Raw genomic sequence first — 22,006 nt, 5'->3', positions numbered from 1 at the left:
CCCCCCCCCCCCCCCACTACTACTACTACTACTACTACTACTACTACCACCACCACCACTGCTACTACTACCACTACTACTACTACCACTACTACCATTATCACCACCACCACTACTACCACTACTACTAATACCACCACCACCACCACCATTACTACCACTACCACCACCACTACTACTACTACCACTACTACCATTATCACCACCACCACTACTATGATACCATCACCACCACCACCATCACTACTACTACTACTACTACTACTATTACTACTACTACTACTACTACTACTACTACTACTACTACTACTACAGCTGATGTATATACAGCAATTTCAGGTTTGTAAAGTTCCTTTATACGTTACTTCATTTAACCCTCACAAGGCAGTATAGTCTATAGAAAAGCAGGAAAGCGTAGAAGACAGAAGAGTAACCTAAAAAGTCAGGAAAACCTGGTTTCAAATCCTACCTTTGCTGCACACTGGCTGAGTGACCGCCCTCGGGCATCTCTCTAAGAAGAGGAATTACTGAGGAGTGGCCAGGCAGACTTGATGGAGTAATTTTCTACACGGGGAGCTCCCACATAAATGAAATCACTGGTCTGCCCCGCTCCCCCCACCTCCCCACAACATTGTTAAAGTAGTTACTTTAGCTGTTATTTGTCACATGCTGCAAAGGAGGAAATTGAGACCCAGAGAAGTTATGGGACTTGCCCACAGTGAGAGAGCTACTGGGTGCTTAGTCTATGTGTGGGAAGGGTGAGCTGTGGGGATTAGTCTATGGCTGAGGTAGCATGAAGCCCGTGGACTTACAGGAGAATCGTATCTGAAACTGTGGTTGTTCACAGCATTAAACAAGATAACAATAACAATAATAATAACTAGCATTTATATAGTACTTTAAGATTTGCAAAACCACTCTGCGTATGTTTTCTCATTTTATCTTCACAACAACCATGGGAGGTAAGTACAATTATCTCCTCCTATCTCTAGATGGGATATCCCCATATCCTCATTTACATGTAAGTATACATTCCTATACGGGGATGTATATACATATACATGTGTGTACACACATGTTCCCCCATATGAACATTATGTATGTACATGATTATATGAGTATACGTGTTTATATACATATGTTCCTATATACAAATGCATATGTACATATACATAGCGCTGTGTTCCTATACAAGAGTATGTGTGTATACATATATGTTCCTATACATTAACACACGTGTACACAAATACATATGTGCACGTATGTATTGTGTGTGTATATATATGTATGGTTTTGTAAAGTTACTCTATTTCAGTTTGGTTGGCTTCTTTAGTAATCTTATACATTTTATTTTATGAAATAAAAACCATGATTCTGCGAGGGGATCTATGGGCTTCTCCAGACTGCCAAGAGGGTCCATGACACAGAAAAGGGTGAGAATGTCCGTTTTAAGTTGCTGCTTGAGAAGGCCCAGGCACAGGACGGGGAAGAGGCAGATGAGCTTGCTACGGGGAAGGGTCCTCGGAGAACGAAAGATTTCAATCTGTGTGGAAAAAAGAGTGTTGGCTCGTGGATGGGGCTTCAGAACTGTCTCAGGCCTGAGCTCTGCTTAGGCCTTCAGGGAGGAGAGTATTCACCAGCCCTCGGGAAGGTCACTGATGATCTGTGAGCGGAGGCCCCAAGGAGGGAAATGATCCGTCCCAGGTCCCTGCTTGGAAATGCTGCTTCCCCTCCTGGCAAGAAGGCCACCGGAGTCTGAGGCCCCTGAGGAAATGAGGCAATCATTCCAGAGGCCTTGGGTAATGTGGATGCCGTCAGCCAAGGCTCCCTGTAGCCCTCCTCCTCCCTTATTGCCCCCCACCAGGATTAACCTCATCCTCCCATTCCTGGAGGGTGAAGTCGTGCTGGCTGCCTTGGGAGAGGCCCCTGAGTGAGTCAGTGAAGGTGGAGTGGGGGGATGAGGGCGGTGGTGAGACGACACTCTCTGGCAAGGGTCTGAAAACCAGAGACTCAACTTACCTTCCTCATCAACCTGAACCAAACAGCTGATAAAAGGGCTCCCAGGGAGCCAGAGGGTAGGGATGGCAAAGAGGAAGAAACCATGACTCACGAAGGCCTGCTCCCTTATAGAATTATGGAATGTGAAAGTCTACCTAGCCCTACCCCCTTACTTTACAGGTGGGGAAACTGAGGCCCAGAGAGTGAAAGTGACTGGCCTGAGCTCACACAGCAAATCAATATCAGAACCAGAAATAATATTTCAGTTTCCTGACCCTCAATCCAATGGACTTTCCCCTGTATTCCATTGTCTCTCTGAATGGTACAGTAAGAACTCTAACTCTGGGTCAGAGGTTTTTGTGGTTCACTTGTTTCCACTCACTCTCCGTGACCCCATTTGGGTTTTTTTGGCAGAGATACTGGCATGGTTTGATATTTCCTTCTCTAGCTCGTTTTATAGATGAGGAAATTGAGGCAAATAGGGTTGAGTGACTTGCCCAGGATCATACAACTAGTATCTGAAGCTGGATTTGAACTCAGGGCTACCTGACTCCAAATGCAGTAAGTGCTTTTTCCGCTGCACCTCCTAAAATCTAATATGTATATAGCACTTTAAGGCTTGCGAAGCACTTTCCATGTAGTATCTGATTCTCACAACAATTCTAGGATCAGGATGCTATTTTTATCTCCATTTTACAGATGAGGAAACTGAGCCAGGGAGAACTCTCAATCGAGCTGGGGAGATGGCACACACAGGAAAGAGAGCAGTACAGGGCAAGGTTGAGATGGAGGGTAGACAGTAAGGGGCTGGGGCAGCTAGAGGAGAAGGACCTTAGTGAGGGCTGGGGCAGTTGATAATGTGGAACCTGCAGCCCTGAGGGATTTGTTCTGGGTAGTTTGGATTTGGTCAAAGGGCCTCACTTGAGGACCTAGAGGGCCACTTGTGGCCTCGAAGCCACAGTTTCCCCGCTCCTGAACTAGGCCTTGAAGACTGAGGAGAATAAGCCCAGGTAAGAAAGGAGGAGGAATGACCAGCATCTAGGGTCCCTCGCTCTCAGCTAGCCAGTGAGGATAGAGGCAGGTACGACTGGGGGGCCAGAAAGAGGCCGGGGGAGGGGCAAAAGGAGGAAGTGGGATGGATCCAGGGCTTGGCCAGAAGCACCAAAAAGAGGCCTTTCTGTTATGAGCTAAAATGAAGGAAACGTTGTCCTAGCCAAAGCAAACTCAATAAAGGTCAGGCGAAGTGCCCGGTCTAAGAATCCTGCAGGGTCAGCAGCCTGGGGACAAAGGATTTTCCATGCTCCTTCCTCTGTTCACCCCCTTCTGGGAATTTCCTGGTGCTGCAGATGGGCCAGATGGGTTCACTTCCTGCCCAGTGGTGACTCTCCAGGGGCATATGAAGACCTCACCCCTCCTTCGCCCCAGAATCCCTGGGCACCAAAACCCCCTCAGTCTCTCCCATGCTCCTTTCCCCTCTTTTCCTCCCCTCCCTCCCAAGCAAAATTACTGAACCTCAGATCTAGAACTGGGAGGGGCCTCTTTCCACAGAAGGGGAAACCAAGGCCTGTGGAGGTTATGCTGTAGGATTATAGGATCACAGATTGGCAACAGGTGGCACATTGGTTAGAGCCTTGGTCCTGGAGTCAGGAAGGTATGAGTTCAAATGCAGCCTCAGACACTCACTGAGCCAGTTGCTTAAACTCTGTCTGCCTCAGTTTCCTCATGTATTAAATGGGGATAACCCTGCCTCACAGACTCCCAATGGGCAGTCATCCCTTCCTAAGTGAGGACCACCTGAAAGCAGGCCCCAGGGCAGAGGCAAAGGAAGGTTCTGCTTCTCCTCCTCGGGTCCTCAAGTTCTGGCCTTGGCATCCCTGAACCATCAAAGGAAAATGTTCTCCCTGGGAGAAGAGGCACTGAGAAATCTCAGAACTGTGGTTTGGCCCTCTCTGACCTTCTTATCATGATAAAATTTATATTGTCATTATCTGCGTATATGTTTTAGTACGCTATAGGCTATAAGGTTCTTGAAGGTGGGAACTAGTGTCTACCCCCAATAAGATTATAGATTTAAAGCTGGAAGGGAACATTAAGGCCATCTGATCCAACGTATTCATTATACAGGTGAGGAACCTCAGGAGTAGAGAGGGTAAGTACTGAGGCGAAGTGGATGGAGCACCAAGTCTAGAATCAGGAAGACCCCACTTCAAATCCAGCCTCAGACACTTAGTAGCTGTGTGACCCTGGGCAAGTCACTTCGCCTCGTCGGCCTCCGTAAAATGTGCTGGAGAAGGAAATGACCAACCACTCCATTGTCTTCGCCAAGAAAACCCCAAATGGTATCATGAAGAGTCAGACACAACTGAACAAAAACAAAAGTTCCAGGCTCTGTGCTAAGTGCTTGGGATTAAAAAAAAAAAAAGGCAAAAGACAGCCCCTTCCCTCAAGGATTTTACAGTCTAATGAGGGGGACAACATGCAATAACTGCATGAAATCGAGACATGTAGCAGATAAATTTGAGATAGTCAGTAGAGAGAAGGCATTAGATTAAGGGGGACCAGAAAATGCTTCCCACAGAATATGGGATTTAAGCTGCAATTTGATGGAGAGATGGAGTTGGGGAGGAAGAGCATTCCAGGCATGGAGTCCAGCCAGTGAAGATGCCCAGATCCTGGAGATGGAACACTTTGTGTGTCTGGGGCAAGGAACCACCAGGAGGCCAGTGTCACGGGATGGCAGAGAACTTGGAAGGGAGTAAGGTTAACCAAGACCTTTGAAGAAAGGCACAAAGGGGCCGGGTTGGGAAGAACTTTAAAAGCCAAACAGTATTTTATATTTTATCCAGGAAACAACAGAGAGTCACTAGAGTTAATTGAATGACATGATCAGACCTGAATTTTAGGAAATCCATCTGACAGCTGTAAGGAACTCCTCTTGTGACAACTCCCTCCACTGATGCACATTGGTACCACATCTGTAATTTAGAGTCTTAGAGAATTGCCTGGGGCCACCAAGAGGTCACATGGCTAATGAGTATGTGATTTGCATATAAGGGGCATTTAAAATGGGTATGCAAAATAAAATTGAAAAGAATGGAGCTAAAGCAAGTCAAAGTGCCTCGAATCTGCCTGATGATGGCAGTGATAGAGAGGCCTCTTGAGGACTGCAGGGATGTTATTAACTGAAGCCATTGCTGACTTTGGATTCTCTGGCTCTCTCTTCCAGGTCTCCCTGACTTGGTACCTGATCCCAACTATGTGCAGGCCTCTACCTATGTTCAGAGGTCCCATCTTTATTCCCTGCGTTGTGCAGCAGAGGAGAAGTGTCTGGCCAGGTAAGAAACACATGCCAAGCATGGCAAAAGTGATGGCCCAGTGGAGGGCAGTGCCAGGGGACTCATTTCTAGTCCCAACTCCACCATTAACTCAACGAGCAGCCTTGGATACATCACGTAAAACTTTCATCCCTGATTCCTCTCTCCCTGAAAAGTTGGAAAATTTTGCTTTCAAAGTGTTCACTCAATGCCCCAGACTCAGGGTCTTACACAACCAGAACTGACTTACTACAGAATTAAAGAAATTCTCCCTTATGAGGGTAGGGCTGGAGAACTGTCCTTTCCAGAGTCATCACTCCTCCACTAGACTTTCCCACTGTAAGTCACCCATTTCATATCTATCTCTTCTAGAGAAAGAGGCAAGAACTCAGAAAATTCCCATAGCAACACATTCTTTAAAGATGGAGGATATGATTGTGGAATGGTTTTGTTGACATTGATTCTGACAGGCCCAAAGGAGTAGATGGAGTGGGGAGTGAATAGGGTGCAATTCTACTCATCAATGGGAAAAGACAGAAATATCTTTTCTGTTTTAAGTTGTGTGCAGTTGATTAATTCACTGTGGGTAAACTGTCTTATGTTTGGACCAAAGTCATTAAAAAAAACCCAAACCTGTCTATAATCATTGCCTCCACTTTCCTAACACTCACCTTTCACTCCTTTGCCATCAGGCTCCCACCCCCATCACTCAACTGAAATTGCCTTCTCCAAGGTTACCCATAACCTCTTAATTGCCAAACCCAATGGTATTTTCTCAAACCTCATTCTTCTTGACGTCTGTAGCATCAGACACTGTTGACCATCCTTTTATCTTAAACACTCTCCTCCCCAAGTTCTTGAGTCACTGGTTTCTCCTAGTTCTTCTCCCACCTCTCTGATCACTCCTTAGGGCCCTTTGCTGACTCTTCATGTTTCACCCCTGCTGCATAAATTTGAGATAATCGATAGGGGTATATCAGGGTGCATTATTGTTGTTGTTTAGTTATAACTCTTCATGATCCCACTTGGGGTTTTCTTGCTTTGTTTGTTTGTTTTTTTGGCTAGGCAATGGGGTTAAGTGACTTGCCCAGGTCACACAGCTAGTGAGTGTTATGTGTCTGAGGCTAGATTTGAACTCAGGTCCTCCTGACTCCAGGACTGGTGCTCTATCCACTGTGCCCCCCACTTGGGGTTTTCTTGGCAAAGATACTGGAGTGGTTTGCTATTTCCTTTTCCAGATCATTTTACAGATGAGGAAACTGAGGCAAACAGGGTTAAGTTATTTGCCCCAAGTCATGGCTGGTAAATGTCTGAGGCCAAATTTGATCTCATGAAGATGAGTCTTCCTTGACTCCAGGCCCAGTACTCTAACCATTGTGCTACTCTACCCTGGGCTCATTATAGAGATGAGATATTAGGTTTATGAGTCAGTAGTCACTAATATCCTCTTGGTCACCTTTTTTTTTTCTCCCAACAATTCTCTCCAACATTTTTATCCAAATCTTTTGATATCTTCTCCTTTTTCAGGCATCTAGAAAAATGATCTCTCAATGTTTTCCAAAATGGTATACATCCAGCACAGATTTCTTTTGTGTTAATTTCATCAGATCCGGCTATTTTTCCCAACTCCATCTATTCATTTCCTAGCTTACTCTGTTGGAATGCTCCCTTGATTCACATCTCCCTCCATAGATAGGTTGCTCCAATTTTGTTTAAGCTCTCCGTTATTGTGCTGGTCATCCTAGAGTATTATGTTAGTTCTGGGCACCATGTTCAGGACATCGATAAATTAGAGACAGTCCAAAATGATGAAAGTTCTGGGAACCATGTCACCACATAGTTAGACTTAAAGGAGCCAAGGATAAATGGTAAAAAGCATCATACTATAATGTAATAAAACTGGAAAAAAGTAACTGTAGCATTAATAAAAGGTTCAAAACTACATGGAAACTAAAAATATTTTAATATAACTAAGTTAAAGAAGAAATTATAAGAAAGTGACATAATATTTCAAAGATAATGATAACACTAATCTCCCTTATCAAAATCTATAATATGTAGCCAGAATGAATCTTAGAAGAAATTTTTTTAGCTTTAATTAACAAAAAGAAAAAGAAAAATTAAATTAATTTTCTATACTTAAAAACATTATAAGCAAAACATAGTAATACTCCAAAGGTAATAAAAAAGATGTATAAGAGCAATAATGAATAGGATAGAAAAAGAAAGAGAATCACTTTAATCAATGGAACTAAGAGCTTTAAAAAAAATAATGTTGAAATTTTAGAAAACAATCCCACCAAAATAAAAGAGATAACATCATTCACCAAGGTAAAAATAAAAATAGATCATAAAAATGCAAGGGAAATTAATAATATCATTAAGGAATTTGCACACAAACTGGAGATCTTAAGTGACATTAGTAACTGTTTCTAAAAATACTATTAAAACCAACATAAGAGGAAACAGATAAATAAATACATTTCAAAGGAACAAATCAGACCAATCATCAGTGAATCGCCTTGCAAAAAATTATAAGGTCAAGAGGTATTTTCAGGGGAATTTTTCCAAACCTCCAAAAAAACAAATAATTCCTCTGTACATAGAATGTTGCTAAATTTACAGAAAGATTGACTGGTGCCCAGTTCATTTTATGAGGCAAATATGGTCTTGAGTCTAAACTTTATGAAGCCAAAAGTTAAAAGGAAAAGTCTAGGCCAAACTCATTAATGAATATGGATGTGAAAATTCCAAATAAAATTATTAGCAAATAGAAAATACCACCACATTTTTAAAATGTCTTCATTCTAGCCAAGTGAAATTTATGCCAACAATGTAAAAATAGCTCAATATTAGAAAAACTGGGAGCTATTAAAAAAATTTTTTTAAATCATAACAATGGAGTCATAAAATTCTTTCAATGAAATACAGTATCTAGTCATGATCGTTAAAAAAAAGCTATAGAAAAGAATAAAATTATTGTCCCTCAACATATTTACCTAAACTCAGAGGCAGCATTATATGCCATGAAGAATCACCAGAAGCATTTTTTACTAAAAACAAGAGTGCCCATTGTATCCATTTCTATTTAACAATTTTAAAGATGCTAGAAATAACAATAATAAATTGAAGAAATTAACATAGAAAATGGTATCAAAATATCATTATTTTCAGATGACATGAATGCTTAGATAGAAAATCTATCACCAATTGCAACAATAAAATGTATTAAGATAATGCATGAATTCAATAAGGTTGTAGTACACAAGATAAGTACATGAAAATGTTTGTTTTCTCATATATTATCATTCAAGAATGGGAGCCTCCAGGCAGGGAAATAGATAGAGAACTGGACAGAGAACCAGAAAGACCCATCTTTGTGAGATCAAATCTGGCCTCAGTCACTAGCTATATGACGCTGGGCAAGTCACTTAACACTGTTTGCCACAGTTCCTCATTTATAAAATGAGCTAGAGAAGGAAATGGCAAACCATTCCAGTATCTTTGACAAAAAAACCCCAAATGGGGTCATGAAGAGGCAGACATGACTGAACACCACCACCATTCCAGAATATGAATATATTATTTGAAGTAAAACTCCAATATACAGAAATAGCACTACATCTACATTTATATGTCTAGAAATTAACTTACCTAAACACATATCATTTTTATAAAAATAATTTTTAAATGTATTAGAAAATAAAAGGAGATCTGAATAATAAGAGTGAAACTCAGTTTTCATAAATGGGTCTGATAAATGTAATAAAAAGACTACCCTAAAGTAGTTTGTAGATTATATATCATATCAACCAAAATACCGATGTGTTTTTGGTAGAGCTTGGTAAAGTGATGTGTTATAGTGCAAAGTTCAATGAATTTAGAGTTTGAAAACCTGGGTTTGAATTCTAGCTCTGATGCTTACTACTTTTATGATAGTAGGCAAGTTCTTTCTGTACCTTAATTTCCTGAAGGGATTAGACTAGAAAACCTCTAAAGGCCCTTCCAGTTCTAAATGCCATGATCTTATGACATTTATTTGGAAAAACTAACAAACAAGAATATTAACCTTGAGAAACAGAAAAAAAACTTTTACTTGAGAAAGGAAAAAATACTATAAAACAATTTTTATCAAAACTCTCTAGTTTTAAGGAAAAATACAGACTAAGGGAATAGAAGAGAAATACTTGAACTAGAATCAAATATATTCAAATGATTGGAGTTTGATGAACCTATATGCAATAAAGCTAGGGAAATGATTGATTATTTAATAAATATTTGGAAAATGGACTGGTAATAAAAGATATTGAGATCCTCACCTCATAAAGCATGCCATAACAAATTCCAGCTGGGTCATAGAGTGAAGCATAAAAAAACAAATTTTGAACAGCTGGAAGAAAAGGGAATTTTTTTTTAGTTATGGAAGGAGAGCAGATACATTTTTTATTGTTAAATAGAAAAAAAAGTTTTGGAAATTTAAGGTGTGAATTCAAAAAAGTTGAGAAAAACAATATGATCAAAAGGAAAATTAACAGACTGGGTAGAATATTTTCAATAAACATAAGACAAAAATTTTAGATATAAAATTTATATGAAACTGATTAAAGTACTCAATAGCAATACCTAATTACCATTTGATAAAGTGGCAAAGGATTTGAGTAGATCATTGACAAAGAGGCTAAATACGTTATAAGGGATCATTTTTTTAAAAAAAAGTTCAACCTCCCTATTTATCAAAGAAAAATGAAACAACTTTGAAGCTGGGAGAGATGGAAAAAGCAACAATTTGTGGTTGTGGTTGTGGTTGTGGAGTAAAAGGTAAATCCATGCATTGCCAATGAAGTTACAGATTGGCAGAATCTTTTTTAGAGGAAAATCTGGAAGCACGTAACATGAATCACCAAAACAATTACATCCTTTGACCAGGATCCCGTTATTGTGACTATACTCTGTGTCATCACAAAGATGTATCTGTTCATGTATGCATACACATTCAATTGTAATTTATTTAACTTACAAAAGCCTCAACTGGCCTCACTTTCACAAGAAGCTTTTTTTAGTCCTCCTCAATTTTAGTGCTTTCCCTCTGTCGATTACCTCCAATTCGTCCTCCCTATATCTTGTTTCTACATAGTTACTTGCATGTTATCTCCTCTATTAGACTATGAGCTCCTTGAGGGCAGAGATTTTGTTTTTGCCTTTCTTTGGATCCTTGGTGCTTAGCACAGCACCTGGCACATAGTAGGTGCTTAATAAGTGTTTCTTGACTTGAATGAACTAATTTTCAATGGTTGGCAAATGGCTGAAGAAAATGTTATGTTAGCGTAAAATAATATTACATTATATGGATCAAAAATTTAAAGAATATAAAGAAATTTAGAAAGACTTTTGAGGTCATGCAAATTGAAGAAATCAGAACCATTCTACAACTATATGAAAAAATAAAGTATACAGAAATACTGAGATGAATTGCCAGAGAACAAAAGTGGATATGGAGGGAATTACCAATAAACTATTATGGGCATATTGGAATAAATACGTTAATGTTTATATGTAAATAATTATAGAGGTATAGTGAGTTCAATATTACAAGCATTTATAAGTACTTGTTATGTGCCAGGCACTGAAATAGGCACCGGAAACAGAAATTGAATTTCTGATTTCATTGCTGTAGGGAACTTCCAAATGAAGAAACTTTCTCTGCCAATAGAGGTCAGCAACTCTCTGCAACATATAATCTTAAAGAGTAGAGCATTGAGAGGTTAAATGACTTGTCTGGGGTCATACAGCCAACATGTAACCAAAGCAGAACTTGAGCTTGAGTTTTGCAGGCTTTGTGGCCAACTCCCTGTTCACTAAGCCAGTCCGGCTCTCTGGCACCAAGGATACGAGACAAAAACAAGAACAATCCCTCCCCTCAAAGAGCTTACCTTCTAACACTCACAAGGTTTTGTTGAAATTTAAAGTTAAGGTAAATGCATAATAAATTATTTTTAAATGAAGAGTAAGGAAGCTCAAAATTACTTTGGCACTGACATAACGATTATCAATTTTCATGGCTTCTTTTGTCAATCATCTTGGGAAAATCTGTATCATATTTGTTAATGATTGTCAGTTCCTTAGTAAAATTAAATATTTCCTTTTAAACACACACAAAAGAACAACTTGTGGTGAGCTGACATTGTTTACAAGTTTAGATAGATTCACTAGATTTGCAAATTAGTGGAGTGCCATAGACATGATGCCTCAATTTCTGGAAGTTTTTGACAAATTCTCTCATGGTACCCTTGTTTATACAATGAACAGGTGCAGGCTAAGGGATTATTTAACCAGTTATAAATCTACATAATTGCACTATCAGATCTAAATGGTGATGGTTAATAGATAATTAGATTAATAGGTTAATAAAGATTATTTTCTACCTGAAAGCAGGGAAGTGCCTGGGAGGAAGGGGAAAAGTTGCTAGTAAAGTCCAACTGAAGCACTTCCAATGGAGGGTAGTTATGATGGGGTGGAGACTGGGAACCATGCCATATGAAAATCCATTGGAAGAAGTGGGGATCTTTAGTCTAGAGAAGAAAATACTTAGGAGGGCGTGATAGCTTTCTTCAAGTATTTTATTTTTTGCTTTTTGGTGAGGCAATCGGGCTTAAGTGACTGGCCCAGGGTCACACAGCTAGTAAGTGTCAAGTGTCTGAGGCTGGATTTGAACTCAGGTCCTGCTGACTCCAAGACCAGAGCTCTATCCACTGTGCCACCTAGCTGTTCCCTTTCTTCAAGTTTTAGAAGAACTAGCAGATGGAGAAGGAATTAAACTTGTTTTTCTTGGCCCCAGAGGGCAGAGATAGGACCAGTTAGTGGAAATAACAACATAGCAGAGTTTAATTCAATAAAAGAAATCTGAAGATGTCTATGGATGTCTTTGACTCGGTATCCTCAGCTGCTGGCTCTGGAGGGTTTAATGTTTGTAAGTCTCTGATGTTCTTAGCTCTTCTCTCCCACTATGTTCTTGCATATCTGTTCTGTTACTCCCATTAGACAGGGGACTAGCTGAAAGCTCTAATACCTTCAGTGGCTCCACTAAGTAAAACTTTGGCTTTCAAAGTCCTTTACAATCTGGCTCCAGCCAACTGTATTACAGAACCACACATTGTTGGGGCTAGAAGTGTCTTTAAGACTCATATTGTACAACCTTTACATTTTACAGATAAGGAAACTGAGTCTTAGAGAGACTGAGTGACTTTCCTAAATTTACACAGGCAGTAAGTAGCAGAGCCAGAATGTGAACCTTGGTCTTCTGACTCTAAATTATTATACCACTACACCATGTTGCCTCATATGGTGTAGAATTAGGAAGGAATGCGGTGGTCTGTACCTCATTTTGCAGACCAGGGAACTAAGGCCCAAAGAAGCCAAGTGACTTGTTCAAGGTAGCATAGGTCCACTGCCAGGATTTGGACCCCAATCCTCTGACTCCAAATCCAGTGTTCTCACCATTCCTACTTCTTTGGCAATGGTAGTCATAGTGGTAGTGGTGGTGGTAGCATACTAAGAGTTGTCCTCACCTCATCCAAATGGACCGTTTGCCATCCTCTATTCTTGTGATGATCTTTTCAATCTATGGACCTTTGTTCATGCCAGCCCTCATGCCTGGAATGGATTCCCTACTGTTAGAATCTTTGCCTTTCTTTAAGGACCAACTCAGGAGCTACACCCTCCATGAAGCATTCCCTGATCCCCCCAACACCTCCTACATGAGGCAGTATAGTACAGTGGAAAGAGCACTCACTCTGTCATCAGAGGACCTGGGTTCAATTCCAGCCCCTGAAGCTTACCAGCCATGTGACCATAGGCAAGTCAACCTCCTACGACCTCATTTGTAAAAGGAGTGTGTTGGGCTAGCTGGTTTCTTATGTCCCCTTCAGCTCTGGATTTGTGGTCTTTCTCCTTAAGTTTCTCATTACACTTTACATATCATTCTCCTTTGTACCTATCACATTCTGCCTCGTGTTATGTTTATCTATGTACATGTTGTATCCTTCATTAGATTATAAGTTCCATGATTCACATCATCTGTCTCCTCAGCCCATAGCTTAGTGCCATGCGCACAGGCATTTAGTGAATTTTTAAACTGAACTGAAGATGGGACTATTTCTTCCAACAGCCAGTCCCCTAATATTTTTCATAAATAGCAGTCACTCTTTCTCCAAATCATTGGCTTGGTCAGGATGACAGTGGTTATAGTGATAATTCCCATGATATTCTTCCCTGTCCTTTCTCTTCCAGCACCGCCTATAGTCCTGAGGCTACTGACTATGATGTGCGTGTCTTGCTGAGATTTCCCCAGCGAGTGAAGAACCAGGGCACAGCTGACTTTCTGCCCAACCGGCCCCGCCACACTTGGGAATGGCACAGTTGTCACCAGTAAGTAATGGTTCCCAGAAGCAGTAGGAAGGGATTAGGGAAAGGTAGGCAGATGGCATAAGGACAGATACCTTTAGACATTCTGTCAGCCATTGGAGGGGTCTTTTTCTGACTCTATCATCCTATGTACCTGTTTGTTATTTGGATTCAGAAAAAAATATCTGTAGTTCATGGGTATGAGTATGGGTACTTCAACTATAATATAGAGTGACTGCCTTTGTCCTGTGATGTGAAGAGCACCAGGAAGGTCTTCCCCACTGTCCAAAAATATGTCTTCCAATGACCTGAAATTCCACCTTCAGAGATTCATATCTTTGTGTAAAGTTGACTCTCAGTGTTTTATACTGTCTTGGAGGTATGGAGTGAAAGGTGTAACCAAGGTGGAAAAGCTTTAAGCGTGGGTCAAGACTTTATGACTGTTGTCTGAGGACCGTTCTAGCTAAGTATAGAAAATGCTTTCCATCAGAAGGTTGATCACCAGGTGATAAATTTTTTGGCCATAACAATCCGTAAATTTTAACTGTTAAGGTGAGGAGGGGTTGTGACATGCCTAGGAGAAGGTATTTCCACACCAATTAAATCATAGATCTTTTGAAGAAAGAAGGTATTCAAGATCTCTGTGAAAATTTAAACTGTGAATCAAAGTAAAGGGACAAAAAATGTACATATTTTAATATCAAAAGAAAGGGTATGAGCTTAGGACAGGGTGGAGTAGGCCCAGATGTGGGTCCCAGAGATATTGAGGGGATGGGGAGAAGTAACAGGTCACTAGGTTTGTGTGGAGATGTACGAAAGTCCTGTTGAGAAAGACTTAATTCCCAGACTCACCCCAAAGGGCGGGCAGAAGATGCACCTCTGTCCCATCAGGCCATCTTCTGGTAAAGGCAGGTAAGAGGATGGGTAATGGGGGAAGTGAAGCAGCCTGCAATGGCATGAAGGGGAAAGACCCATGGACCACAAATGCTCAGGATTCTACAGAAATACTTGGGCCTCCATTCAGCACCTTGGCCAGCACTGTGACCTCCTGAGTGAGCCACCTCTGAGCACAGCCACAGCTGAGCCTCTCTCTATTCCTTGCAGGCATTACCATAGCATGGATGAATTTAGCCACTATGACCTGCTGGATGCTACCACAGGCAGAAAGGTGGCTGAGGGTCACAAAGCCAGCTTCTGCCTAGAGGACACCACATGCGATTTTGGCAACCTCAAACGCTATGCCTGCACTTCTCACACACAGGTCAGTGAGGGGAAGAGTGGGAAGGCAATAGAAGTGTGAAGAGGGCCCTGCCCAATAGGAAAAACTAATGGAAGGTCTGTAGGTTCTTTCTGAGTGAGACATTGTGTTTAGTGGATACAGGATGAGCCTGGGCCCGTCTCTGACACGTACTAACTAGCTGGGTGACCATAGACAAGTCTCTACACAACACAGTAACAACTAAAAATTAAGAACACACACTCAGTGCATCAGTGTCTTTATTGAGCACCCACTATATACTTAGAAATATAGAATTGTCTTATGGTGTCATAACTGAGCACCCACTGTATACTTAGCAATATAGAATTGACTGATGGATTGACTAAGGGGTGATGAGGAGGGCAGAGAAGGGTTGATCTGGGAATCTTCCAAATGTTTTAGGAATTTAATGGGGTCCATGAGACTGGTAAGATTGATATGGGCAGAGATAAAAATCCTAAACAATTCCCTGGATTAACTAACAATGAGAGTTCAGAAAATCCCATTCTTTTCACTGTTATTGTCCTTTTGTCCAGGGAGATAATGTTGAAAATGAAGACCTGACTTTTTTTTTTTTACTGATTTTTCAGATTCCTGCAGAGTTTTCTTAGATCTCTACCTCTGTCCACCCCTTTGTTGTCAGCCCCCTCACCACACCCCTCTCCCAGCCCTGCTCTGAGAGGTGACTTGAAATCTGAGAGGCCATTGAAAGAAGAGTCATAAGTCCTGAGTTCTGGTCCCAATTCTACCATTATCTTGGGCAAATGTCTCAATCACTCTAGGCCTTGGTTTCTTTCTCTTTAAAATGAAGAAAGTCAGGCTAGATTATCTCTAAACCCCTCCCAGGTCTGCTATGTTCCACGGTGCTCCAATTCTGTATTTCAAGGAGTAGACCCACAGTTTAAGGAAGCAAAGCTTGAAATAAAAGATGACTCAATCTTCCACCAACCACTAGGCCTGAACAGCAGTCAGTCAGTTCTGTGGGCCAGTAGCAAAAGGGTTCGGGGAAAGAGCACAGTGTAGTGAATAGCCTAAAGGAAGGGCTGAGTTCTGAATTCTGTTCTCCCTCCCCTCCTCCCTTCTCAGGGCCTGAGTCCAGGGTGCTATGATACATACAATGCTGACATTGACTGCCAGTGGATTGACATCACTGATGTGCAGCCTGGCAACTACATCCTCAAGGTAGGTTTCCATGGCAACCAGGAGAGGCACCAACCACAGGGGATAAAAACAAGGAACATTTTCCTCAGATACATGGGTGTTGCCTCTGCATCTACACACATCTGGGCATAAAGTAAAAGAAGCAGTCCTTTAACCAAGTTTTTTCATATCTCATCTACAAATGCTTAGGATTAAGCAACTAAAGCTTGTGTTGGAGTGGGGGGGGTGTTGGTAAGACAGAATTTTTACTTTTTACTTTCTAAAAGGATTCTTTAGCATCATGAGTACAGGTTCCCCAAAAGATCATAATAAAGCTTTTGGCAAGGACATCCCAGTGGGCAGTGTTATTGACATTAAAAATACAGTAGGGCATCTGGAGGCCAGAAAGGATGAAAGAGGTGACCTGATCCATGCCCCTTCCTCAGGAAAGGTGGTCTTTTGAACCATCCCTGAGGCATCTCTGCTTTCCTCAGAGAGGAGGTACGATATAAGCTGTTCTAAGCAGCACATCGCAGAGTCCCCAGACTTTGGGTCAAAGCACGCTTCTTAACTAACTAAAACCCTTTTTTCTAAGTGGGAGCAGAAAAGGTGTTCCTATTATTTTGAACATATTCCTAGAGAATAGGACCTTATGCTATACAGCTCAGAACCCAGACTGAGTGTTCTGTGGAAGGGAAGGGAGTCAGCTCCTCTATTCAGGTCCATTAAAATCCTATTCATGGAATTTGGAATCATTATTCTATGGAACTTTGTCACTGTTCATAAATATAGGGTTTATTGAGCTAACGAGTCATGCAAATGAAATTATGAGGCTATATGTTTAAATAGATAAGTGTAACATGATAACAGGAGAGGCAGCATATATTATAGGAAGTGTACTGACCTTGAAGTTGATAGTCAGTAGTGACCCATCACTCACGAACTTTGTGATTTGTTGTCCTTGGATTTGTTGCTTTACCCCCTCTGAGTTTCTTTTCCTCATCTATAAAATGGGCATAATATTCATCTTACTCACCAGATTGGTGTAAACATCAGAGCAAGTATTGGAGGTAATGTGCTTTGTAAATTCAAGTAATTGAAATATGCCTTGTTACTGTAACAAACCATTCTTCTTAATGATAACTGAGGTGTATATGGTACTTCAAGGTTAGGAAAGCACCTTACCTACATTGTCTTCAGTCTCACAACAAGAGCACCATTTTAAAGTGGAAGAGTCTGAAGTTCATAAGGATGAAGTGACCTGCCATGGTTCCCCAGCCAGTAAAAATTGGAGGCAGGATTTCAACCCAGCTTCTTCTGACTCCAAATCCTGCACACTTTCCATCATCCCACTGTGCCCTGTTTACATACAAACCACTAATGTACTAATGACAACCTACCCTCAGCTATTCATTAAAGCAGGCTCAGGGGAATCTCTGCTTGGCAACATTTTAGGGTTTTTTGTTTTCGTTTTTCCCCACTTAATAGTATTTTATTTTTTTCAATTACATGCAAAGATAGCTTTCAACATTCACTTTTACAAGATTTTGAGTTTCAGTTTTTTTTCTCCCTCCCAACCCTCCCCCCTCCCCAAGACAGCATACAACCTGATATAGGCTACACATTTACAATCATATTAAACACATTTCCACATTAGTCAACAACATTTTGTTAATGGCTAGAGGTGTACTTTTTTAAAAAAAAATTCGTTCAACCAGCACATTTTGTCAGTCATTCAACAAGCATTTATTAAGTGCCTACTATGTGCCAGGCACTGGGCTAAGTACTAGAAATACAAAGGCAAAAGACAGACCCTGCTCTGAAGGAGCTCACAGTCTAATGAGAGAGAAAACATATAAATAAAAGATCTATACAAGATAAACTGAAGATAATCAGCAGAGGGAAGGCACTAACATTAAGGGAGATTTAAAAAAAAATTTACTACATGCTGCATACTGTGGGGATGCAAGGATGAGTAAACTATGATTTTTACCCTTAAATGTTTATAATCTAGCACCTAGAAGTTCTAGAATTACATTGATTTTTAAATATCTCACAAATAAGTCTTGTAATTTAGATCTCTCTCTCTCAGATACTCACACATACACACACACACACACACACACACACACACACACACAGATAGAACAAAAAACAACAGTATCCCCAAAATTAAGATTTGACAGTAGAGCAATATCTCTGTCACAGATGAATAGTGACAGTGCTTGGAACCCATTATCTACAAATGAATTATGTTTGTTTTACATTCCTATTTGGGTAGCAGCACGTTCTATTTGTCAGAAATTCTCTTTTAGAATCATAGATGTGGAAGGGGACTAAACGAGTTATTAGTCAACCCCCATTGTTTTGGGGAAGGCCTCAGATTTTTCTAAGAAAGGAGTAATTTTGTAACCTGTCCTTTGCAGACTTTCTCTCACCATTATCTATCTGAGGAGTCAGGTGAAATCATTACTTCTGACCAAGTGCCCATCTCCTTCCATCCTCCTTTGCCTCATAGGTGCAGGTGAACCCAAAGTACATCGTGCTGGAGTCTGACTTCACCAACAACGTCGTGAGATGCAACATCCATTACACTGGACGCTATGTCGCCACCACGAACTGCAAAATTGCCCAGTAAGAGGCCCCATGAGTTCTGACAGGGGACCCCTTCCTTGCCGTTCCTCATCCTGTCCTCATCTATACTTTGGGCAGGGAAAGTCTGGGGAAGCTTGAAGATGGTAGACCAGTGAGCCAAACGGAGGAGGGGAAAGCATGGAGGTCGGGGGGGGGGGGGGGGGGGAGAGAAGAGGTTGGGGTTTTTTTTCTGATTTGAGGGCTTTGAAAATAATTAAACCAAATGTGCTGCCAGACTTATCTGACCAGCTCTACAGAAATGGGTCATGGGGATGATTAAGCTGAAACATGTTCAATTGATAGAGCTACAGCTGTAGAAATTCACTTGAGACCTCAATCCTGACTTTCCCTAAGGAGTGTCCAATTAGTAAGGGAAGTTAGAATAAATTGAATACATACTTAAGTGTGATTGTAGAAATCACTTATCTTGAGCATACATATGGCATCCTCTGGCTGTTTTAAATAACATTGTGATCCTTTATGTCTGAAGATACTATTCCTAGTTCACCACTAATAGGATGAGGGCCCTGAGCTCTATCTCTTGCAATGAGGATGGACTTTACTGAGCCATCCACAATCACATACCTGGTTCCCCTAATGACCACCTATATACATTTTGGAGATAATTAAACAATTGGGTCATCAGTGTATAGTCAGGTCGGAGGTCAGTGTGTAGCTGGGGTTAGAGAGTTGGGAGTTGGTCTGTGAACATAATTAGGGAGCTAGTCTGTGAGTGAGGTTAGAGGTCAGCCTGTGGCCAGGATTAGAGATCTGTCTGTGACCAGTCAATTTGTGACCATCCCTAAAGAGCTGATCGGTTAAGAACCATTCTGTGACTAGAGTTAGGGAGCATTCTGTGGCATGTTAGGGGGTTTGTGGTCAAAATTAGGCATTAGTCTATGGCTGAGGCTAAAAAGCAATCTGTAATCAGGGTCAGTGATGTACCTTGGGAAGGAATTTAGACTGTGTCTAAAGAGTCCTGAGACCAAACACTGATAACTGACCCACCAAGGGTTCAAAATCACTATTATCTCAGCCTTATTTGCACTGTGCCTTAACCACCAAGATAACTGGTCATAGACCAACCCAGTAAATATAACAGAAATTCCACAACCTTGCACTAATATTCTGATAAAGTCCTCCAACAGTTGACATTAAATTGCAGTTTATCTAAGTCAGCTTGAAGTGAATTAAACACACCCCTCCTCATTTAAATACAGCTTATCTAGATTGGGGGTAGGGAAGTGGGAAGTTTTCCAGATTCCTCATCATAGTCTCACTTTGCCTGGGCAGAGCCAAGCAAGCAAGTTAGGGGCATCAGCAGCAACTGAGAGATAGGTTATGGAGGCTTGCATTGATCTTCCTTCTTCTGCCAAAAGAGGAAAAAAGCAATACGTCCTTCCCACAGAAGATGCAACTGCACTCTATAAAGTCCACTCAACAAAAGAGTAGGAGAATTAGGGGGACAGAGGAGCCCATTCTGTTCTCCTTGGGGCCTCTGGGATAAGTTTCTTCCTTATAGACTCCATCACTTTGTGGAAATCCACATCATTCTCTCTTCCAAACATTTTACATAAGTGTTTGGAAAGGGCTGCGTAGTTCAATGAAACAAGTCTATTAATATTTCTCTGGGACTCCAACCACACTCTAGAGGAGCCAGGACAAACAGGAATCTAGGAATAAAGTTTTCCCAGAAAGGCCATGAGACGCCTGTTGGTTTTGACAACATTTTTTGAAAAAGAAAAGAGAGGCACTTTTTAAAGAGGACTTTAAAGAAAGAAGGCAGAAAAAAAGAATTTCCAGACAGTCCCAGTTATGGTCAGGGAAGGAAAAATGATCCAGGGTGGAGATGAATGTTGTTTAGTTGGTTTTGTGGGGATCTTTCAATGAAACCTCTAATGGATAGAGAGCTTGTTCCAAGAACCTCTCTGATCTCGTCCTGAGATAGTTTCAAGCTGGGCCAGGGAACTAGTCTGGCTTGGTCCGGATTTATTCTCCGAGCTGGTGCTGAGGTGTTCTCTGAGCTTAAAACAAAGGAGGCAGAGCAAATATCATGATGACCATTTGACAAGAGGGGGGTTGGCCCCATCACCACAACCTCCAGTTCTCTCTGCCTCCCCAGTCCTCTGTGTCACCAAGAGATGCTCAGGTTTACCTTGGAAGGATGAAAAGTGAGGAACGTGGCTTAGCACATGGTCCCAGGATCAATATGTCGATCCAACGCAGAGACCAGGTCATTTGCCCAAAGACACACGTTGAGTTAGTGGTTAATCTAGGGCTAGGACCTGGCTCTTCAGACCCCCATTCCAGTTTTCTGCCCATGATGCCATAAAGTCAAGTCTATCATGAGGAAAGAATTGTGCTAGACATTTCCCTTCAATAATTTGATATTTTGAAGGACCTTTGTTGGTACAATTTAAAACAAAGAATATCACAACCTTCTCCAGTTTGACAAAAGGAGTAGCCACCCCCCGCCCCAACTAGAGTGGCCTTCATGAGTTGTCACAGCGCTGCTCCTCCCTCAAAAAAAGCCCATCACCCTTGGTGGCTAACATTGTCATGATGAATACACTTACTTCTGGTCATTGGATGATAGACTCACAGTCCACCAGCAGATCTATACTTGTAGCCTCCAAATAGTGGAGTCATACACAGGGCACTGGACTTAGAGTCAGGAGGGCCTGGGTTCAAGCCCCACCTCAGACATTCACTGACTGGGTGACCTTGAACAAATCATTTAACCTCTCTGAGGTTCCTGTTTCCTCATCAACAAAATTAACAGACTCATTGAGTCCCTTTCAGTGCCAAATCTATGATCTAATCATAGTAATTATTAGAATTTATCCTATGCTGGCACAACCTGAAAAAAACCAGGGACAGATCTGTGCCAAAGTGTGGCATTGAGGGAGGACCTTAATGAAAACAGGAGCTTCCCTCTTTAACTAAATCTTTCGTTGGTCTGTAATCCCCAAATATTAGACAGTTAGGTGATACAGTACAGGATCTGGAGTCAGAAAGACCTGGGTTCAAATTCTGCCTCAGATATTTACTAGCTGTGTGACCTTGGACAAGGCACTCAGTGTCTGCCTGCCTCAGTTTTCTGCTCTGTAAAGATGGGAATAATAATAACACCTACCTACGTGGTTGTAAGAATAAAATGAGATAATGTTTGTAAAGTGTTTTTCAAAACTTAAAGCTCTATATAAATGTTAACTATTATTATTATTATTATTATTATTATTATTATTATTATTATTATTAT

General features: G+C 41.1%; 1 protein-coding gene across 1 annotated transcript in view; it reads left to right on the top strand.

Annotated features, from left to right (window-relative positions):
• LOXL1 (lysyl oxidase like 1) overlaps positions 1-22,006 on the top strand; it is a 47,880-nt gene that overhangs the window by 24,988 nt on the left and 886 nt on the right. The window contains exons 2-6 of the mRNA XM_027858261.1: positions 5,225-5,333; positions 13,599-13,736; positions 14,817-14,973; positions 16,057-16,152; positions 18,629-18,744. Of these exons, the coding sequence (XP_027714062.1) occupies positions 5,225-5,333; positions 13,599-13,736; positions 14,817-14,973; positions 16,057-16,152; positions 18,629-18,744 (616 nt within the window). The remainder of the gene's footprint in view (positions 1-5,224; positions 5,334-13,598; positions 13,737-14,816; positions 14,974-16,056; positions 16,153-18,628; positions 18,745-22,006) is intronic.

This window comes from Vombatus ursinus, unplaced genomic scaffold (assembly GCF_900497805.2).
Source record: "Vombatus ursinus unplaced genomic scaffold, bare-nosed wombat genome assembly UNPS02012811.1, whole genome shotgun sequence".
Lineage (NCBI taxonomy): Eukaryota > Metazoa > Chordata > Mammalia > Diprotodontia > Vombatidae > Vombatus > Vombatus ursinus.
Note: the sequence above shows the minus strand (reverse complement) of the source record. Positions and strands in the feature narration are given on the sequence as shown.